This window comes from Centruroides sculpturatus, unplaced genomic scaffold (genome assembly GCF_000671375.1).
Source record: "Centruroides sculpturatus isolate CEXI.00-Female unplaced genomic scaffold, Cexi_2.0 scaffold2708, whole genome shotgun sequence".
In the NCBI taxonomy this organism is placed as follows: Eukaryota; Metazoa; Arthropoda; class Arachnida; order Scorpiones; family Buthidae; genus Centruroides; species Centruroides sculpturatus.
This window is the reverse complement of record NW_019386817.1, coordinates 1-20,189: the sequence shown is the minus strand read 5'-3', so window position 1 is coordinate 20,189 and position 20,189 is coordinate 1. Positions and strand designations below refer to the sequence as shown.

Here is a 20,189-nt window from a genome sequence, read left to right as displayed (position 1 = left end):
TAAAATAATGTCCCATTTTACTTTTCTAACTGTTACATATATATAACAAGAAAAGTATTGGAATTGTGCCGAATTTTACCCTCAGTTTTCTTTTCAAATCACGATCGAAACCCTCCCAAACCCAAAAAAGTAAAAAACTTGAAAAAATTTTGCATGCACATGTTGGTGTCTAATTCACTTAATATCTCAGGATGGGATAATAATGAAAAAATAAAATTTGGCATGGTAGCTTGTGTTTAAGAGAAATTGATGCTATTAAATTTTGATGGTAAAGGTTGAGGGAGTAAGGTGATAAAAGGGTGTTGTGTTATTTCATGAGAGGGTTTGGACTTAAGAAGATTTCACTCAATAGCATTTACAATTTTTTCAAAACTCATAAAAAGTTTTTACAACAAAATCTCAACAGATGACACTATAAATTTTATTTATTTGAAAAGTTATTTTTTAATAGTCAGGAAACTTAGGCAACTCATTGTTGAATGTTTTAAAATTTTGTCATATTATTAGTCAACTAGTTTATGTGACATGATGCACTGCAGGCTATCATATGACTGTTAAGTGAATATAATATCATAAAAATTTTTCTATTATAAAGCTAAAGTTATTGATGACTGAAAAATACTTGAAATCCTATAAAAAAAACTGATAGAACCAGTTTGAAAAGTAAAACTAAGTGAAAGCATCTAAATAAAAGAAACTTAAGAAAACTGGAAGCAGATTTGTCAGTAAGACTCAACATGTGAATAAAGTGCATGTTACACAGATTACAACTACAGGAAATTTTAAATGAAGCAATGTCACACTGATTATAAATTAGGAAAACAAGCATCATCACAAAAAAAAGCCTTCAAACTGTACTTTGTTCCTTCACTAATATTGCTTGAAGATTGTCTAACATTCAGCCAAATTATTGCAGGTACAATGACTTTAAGGCACTAAATACAACTTGAAGCTTTTTGTAAAAAAACAAATTTAGCAAGGTCAAATTTGCTTTTGCTACATATATGTAAATATCATACTCCCAATTTTATTTGACATGTTAAAAATTTATGTAATATAAAATTATGATTATCAGATTATGTTGCAGATTTTCAGTAAATCTGTTTACATTCTTAGAACAACCTTAAAGTTTAGTTGTTTGCTCTCAACAAAAGAAGAGAGTCAGCTACTTATCATATTTTTTTCCTCAGCATACATGGTATGGTTTAACGAATTTATTTTTCCCCCTCAAGTGAATTAATTAAAAAAAGATAATCGTTAGCATATTCTTTGAAAACGTAAAAAGGGAAAAGCTGGGTGCAAAATATAGTTTGGGTGCTAGTCACTGTTTTGGGGACAGGTCTGTGTTTTGGGTGCTAAACAATTTGACAATGAGTGGGTCTACTGCACTAAAACTGATGTAGTTTGTCTTTTTTACACTTTGCCCCTTTCAAAAACCAAGTGGGTGCAGCACCCAAAAATCCTGACTCTAGTTATTACCTTTCAGCATAGTTTTCACATCACTTATGTGAAACAGCTACCAACAAGCAAGACAACTCATGCATGGTTTACACAGTTTCAAGAATCTGGTTGCTTGTGTATGAAGAAATTGACTGGAAACCATCCATATTGGAAGAAAACATGGAGCACATGCAACAGACCTTCCAATGCAGGCCAAAAAAAAAATCTACCTACTTCTATAGTTATGAACTTGGTATTCCACAGAAAACTATATAGAGGATTATAAGAAAGTGGTCACAGTGTAAAAATCATACCAAATGCAGCTTTATTTTTCCATAACACCAGTTGATCAGAACATCCAGCTTGACTTCTGCACTCAATTCCAGGACTTGCTGCAGATGCTTTTGTAAACAGGTTGGTGTCAGTTGTAAAGCCATCTTTCATGTAAACAGTAAAGTGTACTGCTGTAACATTTAAGTTTGGAGAACTGAAAACTCATGTATGCAGAACATATGCATAATTACCCCTAGATTAATGAGTTCTAAATTGTTTAGCATGAAAAGATGTACAAGCCATTCATTTTTGCAGAAATCACTGTCACATTTTATCTGGATGATGACAAAATGGTTGATGCCACAGCTACAAGACCACCCAATTTCATATTCCAATATGATGGAATCCAAGCAGACACACTGAATTGTGTTTGGCAGGAACTAGATTGTTGCATAGACAAATGCTATGTCACTCAAGGTGTGCATATTGAGCATCTGTAGGGATCAAAAAACTTTGAGTTTCTACATGCACTGTTACATGTTCATTGAGATGTCTTCAATGAAACATGTAGTGTTTTTTCAAAATAGAAATAATCTTTTTGGCTTACCCTGTATAATAATTTAACCATCTACTTTTACCAATAACTTATTAATATGAACAATTATAGGTTTATCATAGCATTTCAGAAATAGCTTTTATTTTGCAAATCTTATGTATAAAAAATACTAATTACCATTCCAAAAATTTCCTATGGATATCAATTGTCCTTCATTTGTATAGAAGAATCTAAAGAGAAAAAAAAAACTCTCAATTAAATTTCAAAAAGTTTTGATTGTAATAATATATGATGATGCTAGATCTAATTTCATATAACACTTGTCTCAATCTATTTGGTATATTTCAAGTTTCTAATTTGAAAATTTTTTTGAGAAAATTGAAAAGGAATTATCTAACATTTGATTTAGCAACATCTTTCCAAATATTACTAATATTTTGTTTTATAAAAGTTTTAATTTGTCTTTATACTATACATTAGCTAAATTTTCAAAATATAAAAATTTTATAATAATTAACAAGTTTAGAAATAAAATTTAAAATATAGCTTTCATTAGATTCTGAATGTCAGAATACAACAAACAATAGAATTTGTCACAGAAAATTTGTATTAAATAGTTAAGAAAGTTCAATGATTTCATGTGTCATTGCCAATGGCAGATTTATTAATTAATAGATTACTGATTTATAAAATGATTTGGGAGTATTTAATAACAGAGGTGTTAAACAATCACTAAGCTCTACTATAAAAAACAAAGCTCAAATTTTTCTTAAAACACAAAATTATATGTTTCATAAAATTTTATAATTAATAAATAAGTCGTAGTCCCTAAACTGCATACGTGCCTGGCTGTGAGTGACTCATGTATTTAAGTGACTCGTAAAACACGGAATTCATATAAAACAGAACATATCTATCATGTTATGGGGGGGTCTATTGTATTTGCACTCAACAGTCATTTCATGTTTGATTTTAGATTTGAATAAAAAACCCCCAATGAGCGAGAAAAAGCAACCAAAGCATTTTGCATTTCTTGTTTACTCTCATAATACTTTGCATAACCTCAAATTGATCAATGTCCAAATTTCTCTACAGACCACCATAATTTTCTTGCAAGCCATCAGTGGTCCACTGGTTGGTGACCACTGTTCTAGATCTCTAAATGCAACTATTTTTCATTATAGCTAAACATAAATGCATTAAATATGTACTTCACAATATTAATATAACCAACTCTTTTTTTCTTTAATTTTAAACAAAATATATTAAAGAAATCCAACAACTAATGTATTTTTTTTTAGCCATGTACATTTAAGACAAAGTTTGATTTTTCTATAATCAGACATTTCTAAGAAAACAATATGAAAGTGTTTATTTTGGCAGTAAGCTATAACATTATAACATACTAAATAATTAGCAAATGTTAAAATTAATTAGAACATAAAAAACAAATAATTTCTAAAATAAAAATTTTTTTTTACTTTTTACCATGGAATTTTTAAACTAGAATAAGTAAATTGTTATATGTTATAATAAAGTACTTATCATTTGCTATTATATGATCAAAATATATAAGAAATCGATCTTAATTATTTCAGACATTATAGATACACACACACAATAAATTACACTGTATGATTTAATGTTAGTTATTTTGATTAAAATATTTTAATCTGTGATATATAATCCAGCAATATTTTTCAATATTGTCAAAGTAAAAATATTTTCAAATAAGCCAAACTCAAATCAACTCATTCCTTTGAAATACCTGTAAATCCCAAAATTATAAAAACAATATTAATTTATGATGAAACAATTAATTTATTCTAATTATTCCATAAAAGTCATTTTAAAATACAGTGAATAAATTTGAAATATATCGTACTTACTTATAAGCATATTTCTTGATTAAATCACGAAACCAAACTTTAATGATATCTGTATCTATCAATAAAGAAGAATGTACAATCTAAATGCTACTTTTTGACATGAATACTTAAATAAACTTGATGATTATCATAATGTGGTATGAATTTTTTATTCCTTCTTGGAGTTTTTCTATTTCCATCCAACATGCGATAACTATTTGTATGTTGTTTGTGATGTCTTCATTGGAGTCATAACAGCAATTCAAAAAGTTCTTTTTTATGGGGCCAAACACATGGAAATCACAAGGCACAAGGTCGACTGTAGGATTGTCCCATACAGTCCATTTGAATTTTTCCAGTAGGGCCTTTGTGATACCTGCTGAACAAGGTGTGGCATTATCATGCAAAGCTTTCTCATTGTACACGTCCCTCAACTGGCATTGAATTTCAGTGGAGTTACACGTTTTTGCCCATAGGAAACGAATTTCTGTACAAACTTCCAACTTGGACACTACATCCAAATGACGCAGCATCTTTCATGACTTATTAACCTTTGTAATCACTTTAACAAATCTGCTATGCCAGAAGCCAGAAGTATTACTAGTGCTGCCACCAGATTTCATCTAGATATCATCTATCAACAAAAAGTTCTTGTCAATTGCAACTTACTTTTTCACGCTCCTCATATAAACCAAATGTATTAAAATGTTGAAGATTTACTTGACAATGTTAGTAGTGATTTTTAATGGTATTTGTATTGTTTGACATATTGTTTTAATGTCTAAACTTGACATTAAACATTATAGAAAAGGGTTTATTTTAATCAATCCACTGCAATAACTTGAAAAATATGCATCCCACAGAAAGTCACTAAACCAAAATTGTTAGACTTCAAGGGAACCGCAAGATGGGCTTTTTGTTTTATCATATATGATACTATAATTGGTGAAAACAAGGTCAACTTCATTTTCTGGGTTTTCAAGACATTATGCCTTATGCCTATCTCTAGGCAAATTACTCAATTTTTAATTAACAACTAGTAGCATATTATAGCCCGATGTAATCTGGCAATTGTTTAGCATTAAGATAACTTTATTGTTTTATTTAAAGCCAATTTATGCCAAGAAGTAATCGGAATTATTTTAAACTTTTATGGTGTATTTCTATGCTAATTTTCCATTATATATTTGTTATATTATATGCAAGAAAAATTAACATAATAAGTTATATTACATTAATTAAAAAAAATATTACATCATTACCTTGACTGCCAAGGACAAATAACACCATCATCAGGTCCACCAATGAGAATCAATTTTTTTAAACGCATAAAATTTTTTTTNCCTTCTTTTCAAGGTTTAGAACCTTCATATAATTTTATTTTTAATGTGTTCATTTTTTTAAATATATAAAACAATTAAAAAATGGATCAAAATACTTAATTCACAAATGACAATCTCAGAATAATACAAACAACAACAAATTTAATCAAAATATAACAGTTGCAATTTAAACCCTGTTAACAAATATTTTTCCAAATAATTTAAAAATTTCATTAATTTAAGAATTATTCTATCACTAGCAGATGAGCCTGGCATTGCTGAAGCAAAAAATAACAGCAAAGATTAAGATTATTAGATTATTTCTTACTTCTAACATTTCCTAAATGTTATCAATCAAATATTATTATTATATTTACAAAGGTTATCTTATGTAAGAGTTTGTCATACTGAGTACCAATCTAACACATTTTAAAAATTCTTTAAATTGTATACCAGTAGAGGAAGAAAGAATTTTTAAAATGAGTTAGATTGGCCATTCAGTGTGATAAACCCTTACGTAAGATAACTTTTGTAGTTATATGAATAAAATACTATAATATAAGAAACATTTACATGAAAACTATATAAAGAGTTTGGTTATTTCAGCCTACCGTTGTCATATTTATTACAATACTTGGATGGTATGAAATGGCACAATTTCGTTGGTCAAGTAGATACCAATTGAAAATACAATATCTTTAATTTTTTAAGATATTTTTTCCTAATGTTATGATAACTTTAAGAAACTGTACCATTCACAGCCAAATATCAAACAGTAATCTGTCAATGAATCAAATTTTGCAGAAAAAAAAACTTAGCACAGTTGAAAAGCACTTAAATCATATTTTGTGCTGTCTGGTAACCTTTTATTATATAATTTTCCTATTTGAATGCCATTATATTGCTGGTCCAATAGAAAGAAGGAACTGTTGCAAAAAGGGGTTGAAGTAATTTGATCAAAAGTAGTCATTGACCTGGCTCCTGGCAGAGATGATGGTCAATGACAACTACTTAATACTGGTTTACAATTAATATTTGAAAAATGATCCATGTTAGACAGATTGTGATTAAAGTTGCTAACCTTAACGTCTGAAAGACTTCCTATAAAAACTTGTTTAAATAAAAAAAAATCTTGTAAAAAATGCTAGAATAATTCCTTTTATGTGATAAAGTATTTAATTTTGGCAACAGATTATATAAACTATATGGGAAATATGTTCTCATAAATATTGCAATTATAGAAAAATTATCATGCAGCAATTTGAAAAAACTGTAGATCTATAAATTCACACTGTCAACCCCTGCCTGTCTATCCTTCCTTAATCTTGAGAAAGGAGTTAGATAGATGAAAGTCATAACTGGATATGAAAAGCTTATGGACAGGAGGCCCAAGTTAACTATATATCAATATGAACTTTTGGATTGAACTGTAAGTCATGTTACTTTGATTCAAAATGTTCCCCTGAATGGAGTTGGATAGATGACTGACATAACTCTATTGCTAACAGGAAAAGTATGATGTACAGGGACAAGACCATGACTAAAAGATTTGAAAACATTGTTGAAAAAAGTTGCAGCCTGGCATTGTGATGATGTCACAATAAGTAATCACTCGTTAAAATTATTTTTGTTTATTTGGTTACACATGAGTGTTCTGCCGAGGGAAATGCATCCCAGGAAGACTTTTATGGGATGCTGGACCTTATTTAGGTGTTACTAAAATGAAGAAAGTCCAGAAAATTCCACATGGCCAGCCGGTTTGCCATATGGAATTTTCTGGACTTTCTTCATTCTCTTCATTCAAACTCTGGTAGTTAGTTTGTCCTGTTGGCCATGCCGGAACCCATGATGAACTAACTACCAGAGTTTGGTGTTTTTATCTGCTTGGCAACTGGAGGGCACTTATTAGAATTAAAAAAGTACCATTCAGAAATGAAAAAATCCAACCTGTTAGATGTGGAAAATTAAATAGTTATATACTTATTATAGACTTTTCACAGGATAATTTTTCTAGTTCTTACCAAAAATAGTAAAGATTTAAGAAAAAACTGTTTTGAAATACTAAATTTAATTCATAAGAGATTCATAAAAGATACTAATTTTAATTCATTTAAAAATAACATAAAGGTCAATTAGGAAGCTAAAATTTATTTAATTCATCTAAAGTCATAAAACAAAATAAAACTGCTAAATAATATAAAAATATTATAATTATTATAAAGAGAGAGAGAGAGAGAGAAATGTAAACATTATGTTTAAATGAATAGATGAAAATAATTTAAACTGTTATAGTAAGTCTATATAAATAAAACACACTTGCATAATTTAGGATAATGCCAAATAAATTTCATAAAGTCAATAAACTCAAAAATTACCATAAACTAGTTATTGAATTGTCATCAAATAATAAATAAGACAGATAAAGATTTATTTCGATAAACTGAAAACAAATGGTTTAAAATACAGTTGAACCAGTCTATCTCAAATCTCATGGGAATAAGAAAAAAAAATTTGATATATAAAGGTTCCTATACAGTAAATAACTTAGTAATAGGTCAATAGGTTTTGGTTGGAGGTATGGTATTTTATTAATACAATAGCAAGTACAGTACACACCTGTATTATATATAAATAAAAATTTTTTGACATACCTTAACAGAAATACTTGTCAATAATTTCTGATCCTTGATTTTTAATAAAAATATAATTATACAGTTGAACCTGTTTATCTTGAATCTCATGAGAACAAGAAAAAATTTGAGATAAACAGATTTAAAAATATAAAGGTTCCTATACAGTAAACAATAATAGGTTAATAGGTTAGATTGGAGGTGTAGTATTTTATTAATACAATAGCNATAAACACGGAAGATATATTGAATTTAGGCTGAAAATGCAGAGGAAAAAATACATTTTGAGATAAAGAGGTTTTTGAGATAAACATGTTTGAAACAGACAAGTTCAACTCTATATAGAAATGATATTAAAAAAAGTTCTCTGTTATGTTTTTTGAGTACACATTGAAAAATTATTATGACATTTATTTCTGTTATATTATTACTATATTTTACTTTATATAAACTTGTAAAAGTAGCTGTATTTCTTTTTAATCTTTTTTCTTAAATATTGTATACAATGAATTAAAAACACAAGTATATTATAATTTCAATTAATTTTTTAAATTGTTAATTAGGTTTCTGATTAAATTGTGTTCATAATAATTAATTATTATTAAAAGTTTATAAAACAAGTATTAGAAAACATTTAAAGTTTGAACTGGATTTTCATTCTGTTTTAGACCACTAATATGATTACAAATTAAATTAAAATATTTACAAATTTTAACTAATAAATATTTAACATACTTTTTTAGTCACGTTTTTAACTACATGCTTTTTATATTGTTCATATATTTATAACTTGTTTCACTGTTCATAAGAATTTTGGTGAAATTACAACATGCTTATTACTTATTAAGTGCAATTAAATGGAGACGAGAAATAATATCAGCATGTTTTGAAATGATACTGAACAGAATGGTACTGATGACTAAACAGGTTTAAAAGTTTTTCTATTTTAACATATTTACATTAACATGACTACTAGTTCTATGATTAAAATAAATGAATGTAACACCAAAATTTTCCAATAATCTGTTTACATAAACTTTAAATAATATTAATAAAAATTATGTAGACTTTCTTAAAATAAAACACTAAACAAATATTAAAAAATAAGATATATAACAAAATATACAAAAATAATAATATACCACCATATTGTCCCATCTGTGGTGAACTAAGAGAAATAAATGTATTTACATTATGATTGTCCAATGTTGAAATAATTCCTCTTGCAATTAAACCACCTAGAAAATAAAAAGTTTATAAATATAACAAGAATTTCAGAAATAAAAATTAGAAATACAGTAAATCCCCCTATAACACGGTAAATAATTCCATGTTATATGAATTCCATGTTGTACGAGTCACTTAGATTTTACAAATATGTGAGCCATTCACAGCCCGGCACATGCATTTGTAAAATCTAAGTGACTCGTACAACATGGAATTCATATAACACGGAATTCTCTACCGTGTTATAGGGGGGTCTACGGTACTTCAGTTTAACAAAATTAACAAAAATGAGCTAAATTAACAAATTTTTTAAACAAAGATGCAATCTCTGAATTCTAACTTGTGTCTTTCTTTCTTTTTGTTATCAGTTCATTTAACTTTTTGATGAATACTTGTGAATACTTTGTAAATACATGTGATACATGTGGTGAGTTCTATAGACCAAGCCCATATATATATACACATATTCTTCGTCTCATTGAAGTGTGCTTATTTATTTATGGATAAACATGAAACTTGACAGGTCTATAAAATTTTTTCCACATGGTTTTGTAAGTTTTGTGAGATTTAGCATAGAATTTTATAGCATAAAGACAAACATGACAAGCAATCACCATTCACACTTGCTGTCTCCTACTGAATTTTTGGAGTTATTCAACACAATCAAATCAGAAGAAAATAATATTAAGTTAATTAAAAAGTATGAATTGACAAGATATATTTTTTGTAAATGTTACATTTTTAAATAAAAGCAGAATAAATTTAATTACAAAATGAAAACCAATTTCATTCATTTACATAACTGAAATTTAACCTGTAAATTACTGAAATTTCTTTATTTACACTAATAACATTACAATAGAGTCCCAGAAACTCAACTCTCAATAACTCAACATTCCATAAAACTTGTCGTGTTATTAAAAAACAAAAGATGATAATAATAGTTTTACTATGCTCCACTGGAGAATAACATTACATCTTAACCTCCATAACACACACATAAAAACAATATAATACATCAGGTGAAGAATTTTTCAAGGAGATTACTTGAGTCTTTGGTTCTGTCTTGTACTTAACCCTTTATCTAATACACTGAACAGATCACAATATGGCTACAATATCAGACACAACAAAACAACACTGTTTACATTATCACACCTCATCTAAGTACATGGATGATATCAAACTTTATGCATCCATACAGAATCAGCTGCATCATCTCTTACAAACTATACACATGTATTCAAATGACATACAAATGGAGTTTGGTCTAGATAAATGCAAAACACTACACATTGAAAAAGAAATTCTGATGAAAGGAGACTCTGTACTCACAAGTGGAGATACTATTGAATCCATGGAAGAAGAGTTTTACAAATATTTAAGATTCCAATAGGCCGAACTTACAGAACATGCACAGATAAAACAAAGATTAATACTCAAATACCAGAACAGATTACATGCAATATTGAGAATATGCCTAAATGCAAAATATACTATTAAAGCTATTAATACATATGTTGTCCTTATACTCACTTACTCTTTTGGAGTTACACACTAGACAGGCAGAGATCTCAAGCAACTCCAAAAGAAAACAAAAACAACACTAAGCGTAATCAGTATCAACCAAAATCATCTGAAGACAGACTAACTTCCTCATAAAGAAGATGGACATAGCCTGACTAATATAGTTAATCTTCACTACAAACAAATTCTGACACCGCAGAAGATTTTCCACAAAAACAAGAAACATCAAGATTACATAAAGCTATAACTCTAAAGGTATATGGTTATTGTCTACCAGAGTTACACTCTGAGTACCTGGACATAGCTCAACACATAAATAAGAGACACCGTTAAGCAGTCATGGGCCCAAAAAAGGCAGTTCATGGCAAGCATGCCTATGATCTAGCTCGGGACAATGTTGACAAAACTGCATCAAACTACTGGCTAACTAGGGGCTGTCTGTCTGGAGAGCCAGAGGGGTTTATGGTTGCCATGCAAGCTCTTAGCACAAACAGATTATTTGCATGAGCATAATCAAATAGCAAATATAATAAATACACCAAGAGCTTGCACACAAACAACAGATTATTAAAAACCCAGGTACCATACTACAAATATACTCCACAAGCAGTATTAAAAAATAACACACACAGAATATAGCACAACAGAGTTATAATCACAAATAAAACAATTCATCACAATAGACCTGACATCATTCTTTGACAAATACAGTAAGATTGCTGATATAATAGACATCTCTGTTCCAAACACTCATAACATAAAAATGCTTACACTGAAAAAATCAACAAGTACACTCCGCTTGCTCAAGAAGTAAGATATTTATAGAGGATGGATAAGGTATTTATTGTACTGGTTGTCCTCTCTTCTGCTGGTGTTGTACCACATACACTACACAAAGTCTAGAAACATTAAATCTTAATAAAAACATATATATATGGCACTACAGAAAGCTGCAATGTTGACACATATATCAATAACACAGAAGCTTAATGTAATACTTGTTTGGGTAGCTATGCCTTGAATTTAGTCTGACATAGTACTTGGCACCAATATCAGCTGAGCATGACATTCACAACTTAATAATACAAACTCTAATTTTTACCACTATAACTTAACACTAGGATCAAATAAGTTATTGCTCTTCACTAGGAACATTTCATAATAGCATCAATTCCACATGTAACAAAGAATATAACCCATTTTCCAAGGTTCCACTGCAAAGCACTATGATAGATGTCAATAACTCAAAAGTCACTGAATAGCAAATATGTTTTTAAATTAAAATTTAACTACAAATAGAAATAGTCACTATTGGTATGTTGTTAATACATACATGAATTTATACATATAATACCTTTGCAAAAATTCCACTATTTAGACTAGCATCATCACTATGTTTAAAACTCATCACCTTCTCAGTCCACATTAAGTTGAATTTGTACTTAAGTTGTGTAATTCAACACAGAAAATTTAGATTAGTTTTGAAAACATCACACTTCATTCTATAAATAATAATAATAATATAAAGATTTAATATATTTGGAATTATTATATTTTAATTTGACAATTCTTTATTCACTTAAAAAATGCAAGAACTTCATTAGTTCTTATAAACTATTATTTATATAAAACAATTACATTACATTACATTTTTCTTTCTGTATTAAACCTCATGTTTTCAAAAATATCATCATAAAAATGTATATATGTATCTTGAATTATAATAAAAATTTTGAATTTATTAAAAATGAAAGGTTTTTTTGTAAATTGCTTAAATAAGAATTGTTTCTTGTTTCATAAGAAACAAATTTTTAATAGAAAGTAGATGTAAATAAAATATAATTCAGTTTGAATTACACTATAAAATAAAATTTCTACTAGTAATATATTTTGTAAATAAAACAAAGTGCTGACAAATTATCCAGATAAAATATTTATTGCTCAGAATTTTGCGGTGTTAGTTGGTACTCCAATATAACTTAAAAATTCATATTTAGATATTTATTGGAACCTATGGTAATTATAGGATGCATTTTAGCATAAAGTCCTCATCAACAGCTTTTGGCAACTAAAAGACAGATGTTAATGAAGGTGCTTGGCAATTCATATATTTTAAATTTCTGTAAATATTTCTAACAAGTTTTATATAAGAAGCAAAAAAGATTAAAACACTTAAAATAGCATGCATGAGATTTGTCTAAAATACTGTATTATTATAACCTATTTTGTTTTGAATAAAACAAAATTGTTTGTTTTCTTTGTTTTGAATAAAATTAATTCTTATCTGGGAGAAAAGTGACAAACATACAATAATATATATATTATTGTATGTTCACTGTATGTAAATAAAAACAGTTTAGATTTAAAACACAAGAAAATGGAACGTTTTCTTGCATTCTAAATCATTCAATTGAAAGTTCATAAACTAAAGGATGGTCATAAAATATGACTAAAAATGTTACTTATTAAAAGTTTTTGCTGCTCTAAACAGTTGAAAGTGACTTGAGATAGCATAAACATAAATTCCATACTTAAGTGCAAATCATTCCATCAAGCTATTGTAGATACATTTAAATCAATTTCTAAATATTTTGTTAAACTATTCAGAATAACTTGTTTCTCAACATATAATTATGTTATATTAATACAATTCCAGATTTTGACAAAAGTTTTTGTTAAAGATTAGATAATGATGTTTTGGATCACTGAATCAGCTATTTATTTATTATTCAGATTTAATACTGTGCCATATTTACATCTACATTACGACTTAAAAGTATGAATGCTTTGAAATGACTTAAAATTTTCAATCTTCAAACTGTTTTGAGAAATGAAATGTACTGAATGTATATTTAAGACTAAACTTCCAATCTTTGGAATTTTTCAAGTTCAGCTCACATTTTGAAAACATTAAAAAATCCAAATTATCTAATCTTTAGAGATTTTATTTAATATATATCCCCCTGAAGATGAGCTGAAAAGCTTAAAAACACTGATGGAAATTTACAGAATGGTTACAATCACTCACAATAAACAAGTCATGGCTTTAGCCTGTTATGCCACAGAACGCAGGGTGATAGCAAATCTAGGAGAAGCTAAATTAATTTAAAGTCTTTAATGAAAAACATATGAAGAGAACAGAAATCCTGGAAATTTATCCACAAATTTCCAGAATGTGTTTTTGAATTCTGCCACACAAGGGTATATGTCTTGGCAGCCATTAAGATACTGACAGAAAGTAATAAGGGCCACACACAGTGATATAACCTGTTTAGAGAAATTGAAAGAAGATATAAAGAATGAAGAAGCTAGGGGGAAGGGGAAATAAAATGAGATAGGAAAGAGGGAAAGGGAGTAACTGTAGGACCCATGGGGCATCAGCAACATATTTACTAAAAATGTAGACAAAGTACAAGGTTACAAAAATAAAATAGTATAAGGTTATTATAAAATATGTACAATGACATTACCATGAGGAATTTACATAGTACAGAGCACAGAATGTAGCCACTTAGGTGTAGGTACACAAAATTTAGGTATAGCCACTGAGTACAATAACAAGAGAGCAACAGAGTAACCTGACAATATTGTAAGCAATAATACCAGTGGAAATACAGTAAAATACAGGAGTTACATGTTGGATATGACAATAACACAGGATGCAGGATGCAGTACATACATTACCCATATAATAGTAGTAGCAATATTCAAAAAAAAAAGTCCCAGTTACAATAGTTGTACATATAAATAGATTAAAACAATAAAATTATGTGCAGAATAAAGAACAGAGAACAAATAAACAAAATGTCCTGGGATGTCAATAAGAGTCCAGAATTTGAAGATTCGATTGTTGCAGTGAGAACACAAGCAGGAACCAGAAGACCAGGGAGACCAGGCAGAGTTAGTTCAGTTTGTTTATATCATGAACAAATTCCACAAGAGCCCTGTAGATACTTTTATTATCCATTAAGATAATGCTAAGTTGTTAGTATAGGTCTATAATTTTTTGTTTTTCATTGGCAAAATGCCTTATAATACCAGTTCAGGTAGATGATATGCAGTGCTTGGTTGCCATAATAGCCAAAGGGTTTTTTATAAGTGGTTTGAAGCTGCATGTGATATACACAAAAAGATGATGCATTGAGAATGTCCATCTATTCGGTACAATTGCAGATGTGAATGATGCTGTTGGGACCTTAACAGAGCTGTAGAGTATGTCAATAAGTGCAAAAAAGTCAAAGTAACCATACCTCTAAATGTGACCCTTTGCGAGATATTGGTCCCCAAAAATCAGCCGCACACAATTGCGAGTTGCACTGTGCATTGTGTGTTCTGCTAAGAGTATCGTGTTTAACTATTTAACCAAAGTAACTATGTCAGCTTTGCATAGCCCACTTGACTATTTGTGGAGTACTTTATGTTATATAGTTTTGGAGGGGTGTGGGGGGTTTGCCCAACCTGGGTGCTGAGATGCAAGCAACAGCTGGCACCAAAGTGCATGACTAAATGCGGAGCATCAGTCAAAGTGAGTCTTGACAACACAGAGCATGGAGAATTAGTAGTAGTACTGGTATATGGGTATTTATTATTTGTTATAGACTCTGATTGCAATGCCAATAACATAACTTGCTTGCAAGCTCTGCAAGCAAGATGTCAACCAGAATTGGGTTGGGTAATGCCACCGTTGGGTTCCACATTTGGAGGCAAATATCTTGTAAAGGATTGAGTGTCAGACTTTTCTTTATTCTTTGCCAATAAATATCATTAGAATGTCTGATCACCATGGTACACTGACTTAAATACACGATAGAATTAGCAGAGTACACAGTGTGACTTCCTGTAGTGCCTGGAAGTAGACTTTAGGCTGATTTTGGGGAGGCTATATCTTGCAAAGGGTCACATTTACAGGTATGGTTCCTTTGACTTTTTTGCACCTATGAACATTCTACAGCTCTGTTAAGGTCCCAACAATGTCATTCACATCTGCAAACTTACCATATATTCAACTGTTCCAATTAAATTTTCATCTTGTGAAAATGAATGTAAAAAGAGAGTGGTTAACCAACCATGCATGTACAGTACATTCAGCTAGATAAATAACTGTCATCATTAGAGACACAAGCAAGCACATACAGAATGAATACTTGCAGATAAGTTTGTGATGGCTCTTCATTTGTCTTAGAATGCAAAATAAATGGTGATCCTTCTAAGACAGACTTGTCTTTGATTTGGTTAATAATAATCCCGCCATCAGACGGAAAAATTCAATCAAGACAATTTATTAATTAAAATTTCACTTACTTTACCACTTTAAAAATAATTGTAAGAGTCAAGACTCCTATAAATAAGCATTTCTTGGTAATTACAGGCTTTACTTTTAATAAAATATTCATATATAAGAGATNGCTACAATTAAAAATAAAATAATAAAAACTTACTTGGTGAAATAAAATGTGTGGTAGATGTACCGGTATATACCTAGTACAAAATATTCTTCAATTGTATGAATATACTTTTAAACAAAATTATAATTAAATATAGCTTTGTAAAGAAACGTACATAAAAATATAAAATATTCTTTACTTTTTAAATCTTAAAACAATGCACTTAGTCAAATAGCTCCCTACAAGTGGTTAATGGATGGAATCAAAGACGGTTGCAGAGTGTGCATACATGCGGACTGCCAAATCCCCAGGGTGCCGATACCAGTCAATGTCAAATACCTCTTTTGTCGCATCACTAGTATATCTCAAAGGACGCGACAGGGCTGTTGTAGATTTTAAATGTTTCTCACCATAGCTGTAAAAATCTAAATATGTTAAACTTAATTATCATTTGTTTTCTCACTAATTCGTTTTAGGACCACATGTCCTCAGAAATTTCCAAAATTTACAACTTTTCGGACACACTCATTAAACTGGAAAAATTTCTGTCTTTATTACATTAATAATACAAAGAAATCAGTCTCCAGTGTACTCGACTAGAGATGGTTCAGTTAAGCTTTTGTTTAAGTAAAATGTCAGCTCTTTCATCAGGGTTTTGTTTATGTCCCCAATTCCCTAATCGCTTAATTATTTAACTACTTCTTAAGTAGAAGTAAGTCGAAACCAGTTACTCTGTACTCGAATATTTGTAGTCTCGGGGAAAAAGTAGAAAGACAAATTTTTATGACAATGGATACATAAATTGTAAATGTAAGGAAAATAAATTCTAGAGCTTTTTCTGTACCTCATGCATCTCTCTCATTCATTAAATTTAGTTGTAAATGATGCTATCAAAGTAATGGTTAATTTTTTAGCATTATACAAGAATTGTACACGTTTTTTCTACATCCCTTTAGAGATGGGGTATACGAAATCATAATATCACTGGTTTAACATTGAAATCCGCGAGTAATATAAAATTGGAGAGCGGAATAAAAATATCAAATATTTTAATGGATTTTTTAAACTACTGTCAACTATACAGAACTATCATAAAAACATACCAGTAAATTCTTATCGGTTGGGTTAAGTTATAAATCTACTCGTGATTCACGTAATCGGGCAAGGGCTGCCAAATATCTAGCGGGCAGGCGTCTAACAGTCCAGAACCAGTCCTGGATAGAATTGGATGCAGTATACGTGTAGCATCCACCCAAGGTCCCTAGGCTTTCACTAGCTAAACCGGGTGAGGTTGGTGCTCTGTAAAGCACAAATGCAAATCTGGCTTTTTGGATGCTGACAATACAGTGCTTCCACTCCGCCACTAACATTCGAATATACAATAGCAATCTCATCTTTTTTTTTCATGTGTAGTATAGAAATTTGTAATAAGTTACATAATGCAGTTATAATAAAATATTGTGCAATTATTTTCATATAATTAAAATTAATATGTATTTATTTTTTAGAAAATACAAGAGAAGCGGCACATCCACCGCTTCCAATGATGGCACGCCACTGCTGCTTTAACAACAATACTTACAAAAATATGGTGTACCTATGGGCAGCCCCCTCTCGGGATTTATGTGACTTGGTGATCAGGCAGCTTGAAGAAAAAGTCATACTGCTATTCATTTCCAATATCCTCATATACAAGAGGTATGGTGATGACATCTTTATTCTATGGAAAGTGGAACCAAACATAAACCATTTCATAAATGCAATGAATGACAACCCATATGGCCTCACCATCAAATTGAATCAGAAGAGCAACACAGCCATACATTTTCTGGACATCATTACAAATCATGCTATAGGCCACTGTTCATCCCTGCCAACTCTGCAGACCCTTTCTCCTATAAGATCGCTGCCTTCCGTGCCCTAACAAAAAGACTTTCACACACCACACCAGATTTGAAGACACCAAAGCGGAATTGAAACGCATTCAGAACATTGTCATACAGCACGGATATAATAGAAACCTGATTTACAACCTTTCCTGTACTTACTCTACACAAATTGCCACACATGACACTTCTAACACACATGTAGCGACTCACGGAACACACAACCTAAATACCACACAGTCTCATGCAGTGGTAGAGCACCACCACCACCTCAACTCCATTTACAGAGAGATTGCCTTCCGTACCAACAAAAAGATTGCCTACAAGAGGCCCAGCACTGTATATGGGTTACTCTGCAGCGACAAGGACAAGACTGATAAAAAGAAAGCACTAGGTGTATACATGGTTCCTCTCTGGGACAACAGGTTTCAAAGGGAGTTAGTTTATATTAGGTCCACAAAACGCTCTTTTAATAAAAGATTGCAGGAACACAAATACAATATTGATAATAAAAGGCACATCACCACCCTATCCACCTATGCCACTGACCCCGGCATAAGAGCTGACCTCCATGAGGCCAAACTAATCAAGCTGTCTCATTGTGTTGAACACCTTCAAAACCTGGAGGCACTTGAAATTTACAAAGTCAGATTACATATCAATTGTATTAACTCTAAAGATGCCATCAATGTGTCTCACGCTTGGAAGTACTGCTATGAAGCAATAGGCAACTCCCACACCAGCAGTTGAAACCACATCCCCACCCTCATTTGGTTTATTTATATGTATTTGTATCACAGTTTATGTTACTTATACCGTTCCATCGCCATGGTAACGCACATGTGTAACTGTTTATACACATGCCTGGAGTGTTCCATTCTTTTAAAATCTGTTTGTACTGTTCCATGTTTTTGAAAATAATTTTGTAATTTTTTGTTCTTCGCATTCACTTGTTCGAATCTCACTGGTTTTTTAAACCTGAAGACCGAAAGTATGGTCAAAAGTGTTTGTTTTCTATTAAATATTAAGTACTAAACTTTTAAGGTTTATGAGTGTTAATTGATAATTAAAAGGTTAATGATTGTCTGACCTCCAAAAATTTGATCAAGGTTAGTGATGATTTATCATTGTTGTTTTAATACATAATTATTATTTATGAAAAGTTATTGGAACCAAAACCTTCTGGAATATTCTAATTGGTAATTGATAATGTAATACTTTATTAATTATAAAATATAAAAGGCTATGGAAAAATGTTTTTTTCATCTTTGTTACTTGATATTATTATTTAAATGGTTCTTAGAAATGGTTAAATTTCTAACAAATCATTTCTATAATATTGCCACATTAAAATAAAACAGCAACAATAATTCCAAAAACTTGCTTTCACATCTGGATAAAAAAACATTATATTTTTAATACTTTTATATTTTATTATTACTTATATTATTACATTTAACTGAGACAAACTTTTTTGTAAGATGTAATATATTATTAATAAAATTTCATGTTTTTATAAAATAATAAAACATTTAATATATTAGATTTTATCTAGTTTCCAGAAGAAATTAAGCAATATTTTTTTTGTCATTTTGTAAAATTGGAAAGCTTTTGTTGGCTTTGATCCAAAACTGAAAATTAGTCAGATTTATAAGCTATCTATTTTCACTTAAAGCAGAAATATCAAAATATTTTAAGTGAAAATTATTTCATTCAAAAATGAACTCAACATTAATGAGAAAAATAACATTATGGAAAATTATCATAAATAAGTCTTTTGAGTATCATAACTACAGTGTATTATATATTAAAATTAAAAAATAAATTAACTAACCTTGAGAATATCCAATCATATGAATACCATCTGGATTTTCTTTCATTATTTTTGATACAGAATTTCCAAATTCATGGATTTGTTCCCATAATGGAGAAAGACTTTTCAGTCCGTCATAAAGGTTTATAACAGTAACATTTGTCCTTGAATGTTTCTATAAATAAGTAAATTTAAATTTCAAACTTCAATATTTTATTCAATCAGTTCAGATTATACACATTATTTATTTAAGTAGAGATAAA

The 20,189-nt window shown here is 29.8% G+C and overlaps 1 protein-coding gene across 1 annotated transcript; it reads right to left on the bottom strand.

Annotated features, from left to right (window-relative positions):
* Positions 1–61: 61 nt before the first annotated feature.
* Positions 62–20,101, bottom strand: LOC111615809 (lysosomal thioesterase PPT2-A-like; the record flags this gene model as incomplete). The annotated part of the gene is made up of 4 exons (XM_023357245.1): positions 62–2,499; positions 4,159–4,213; positions 9,232–9,327; positions 19,948–20,101. Coding segments are annotated over 4 exons (366 nt in total), but the record flags the coding sequence as incomplete, so codon positions are not given.
* Positions 20,102–20,189: the final 88 nt, after the last annotated feature.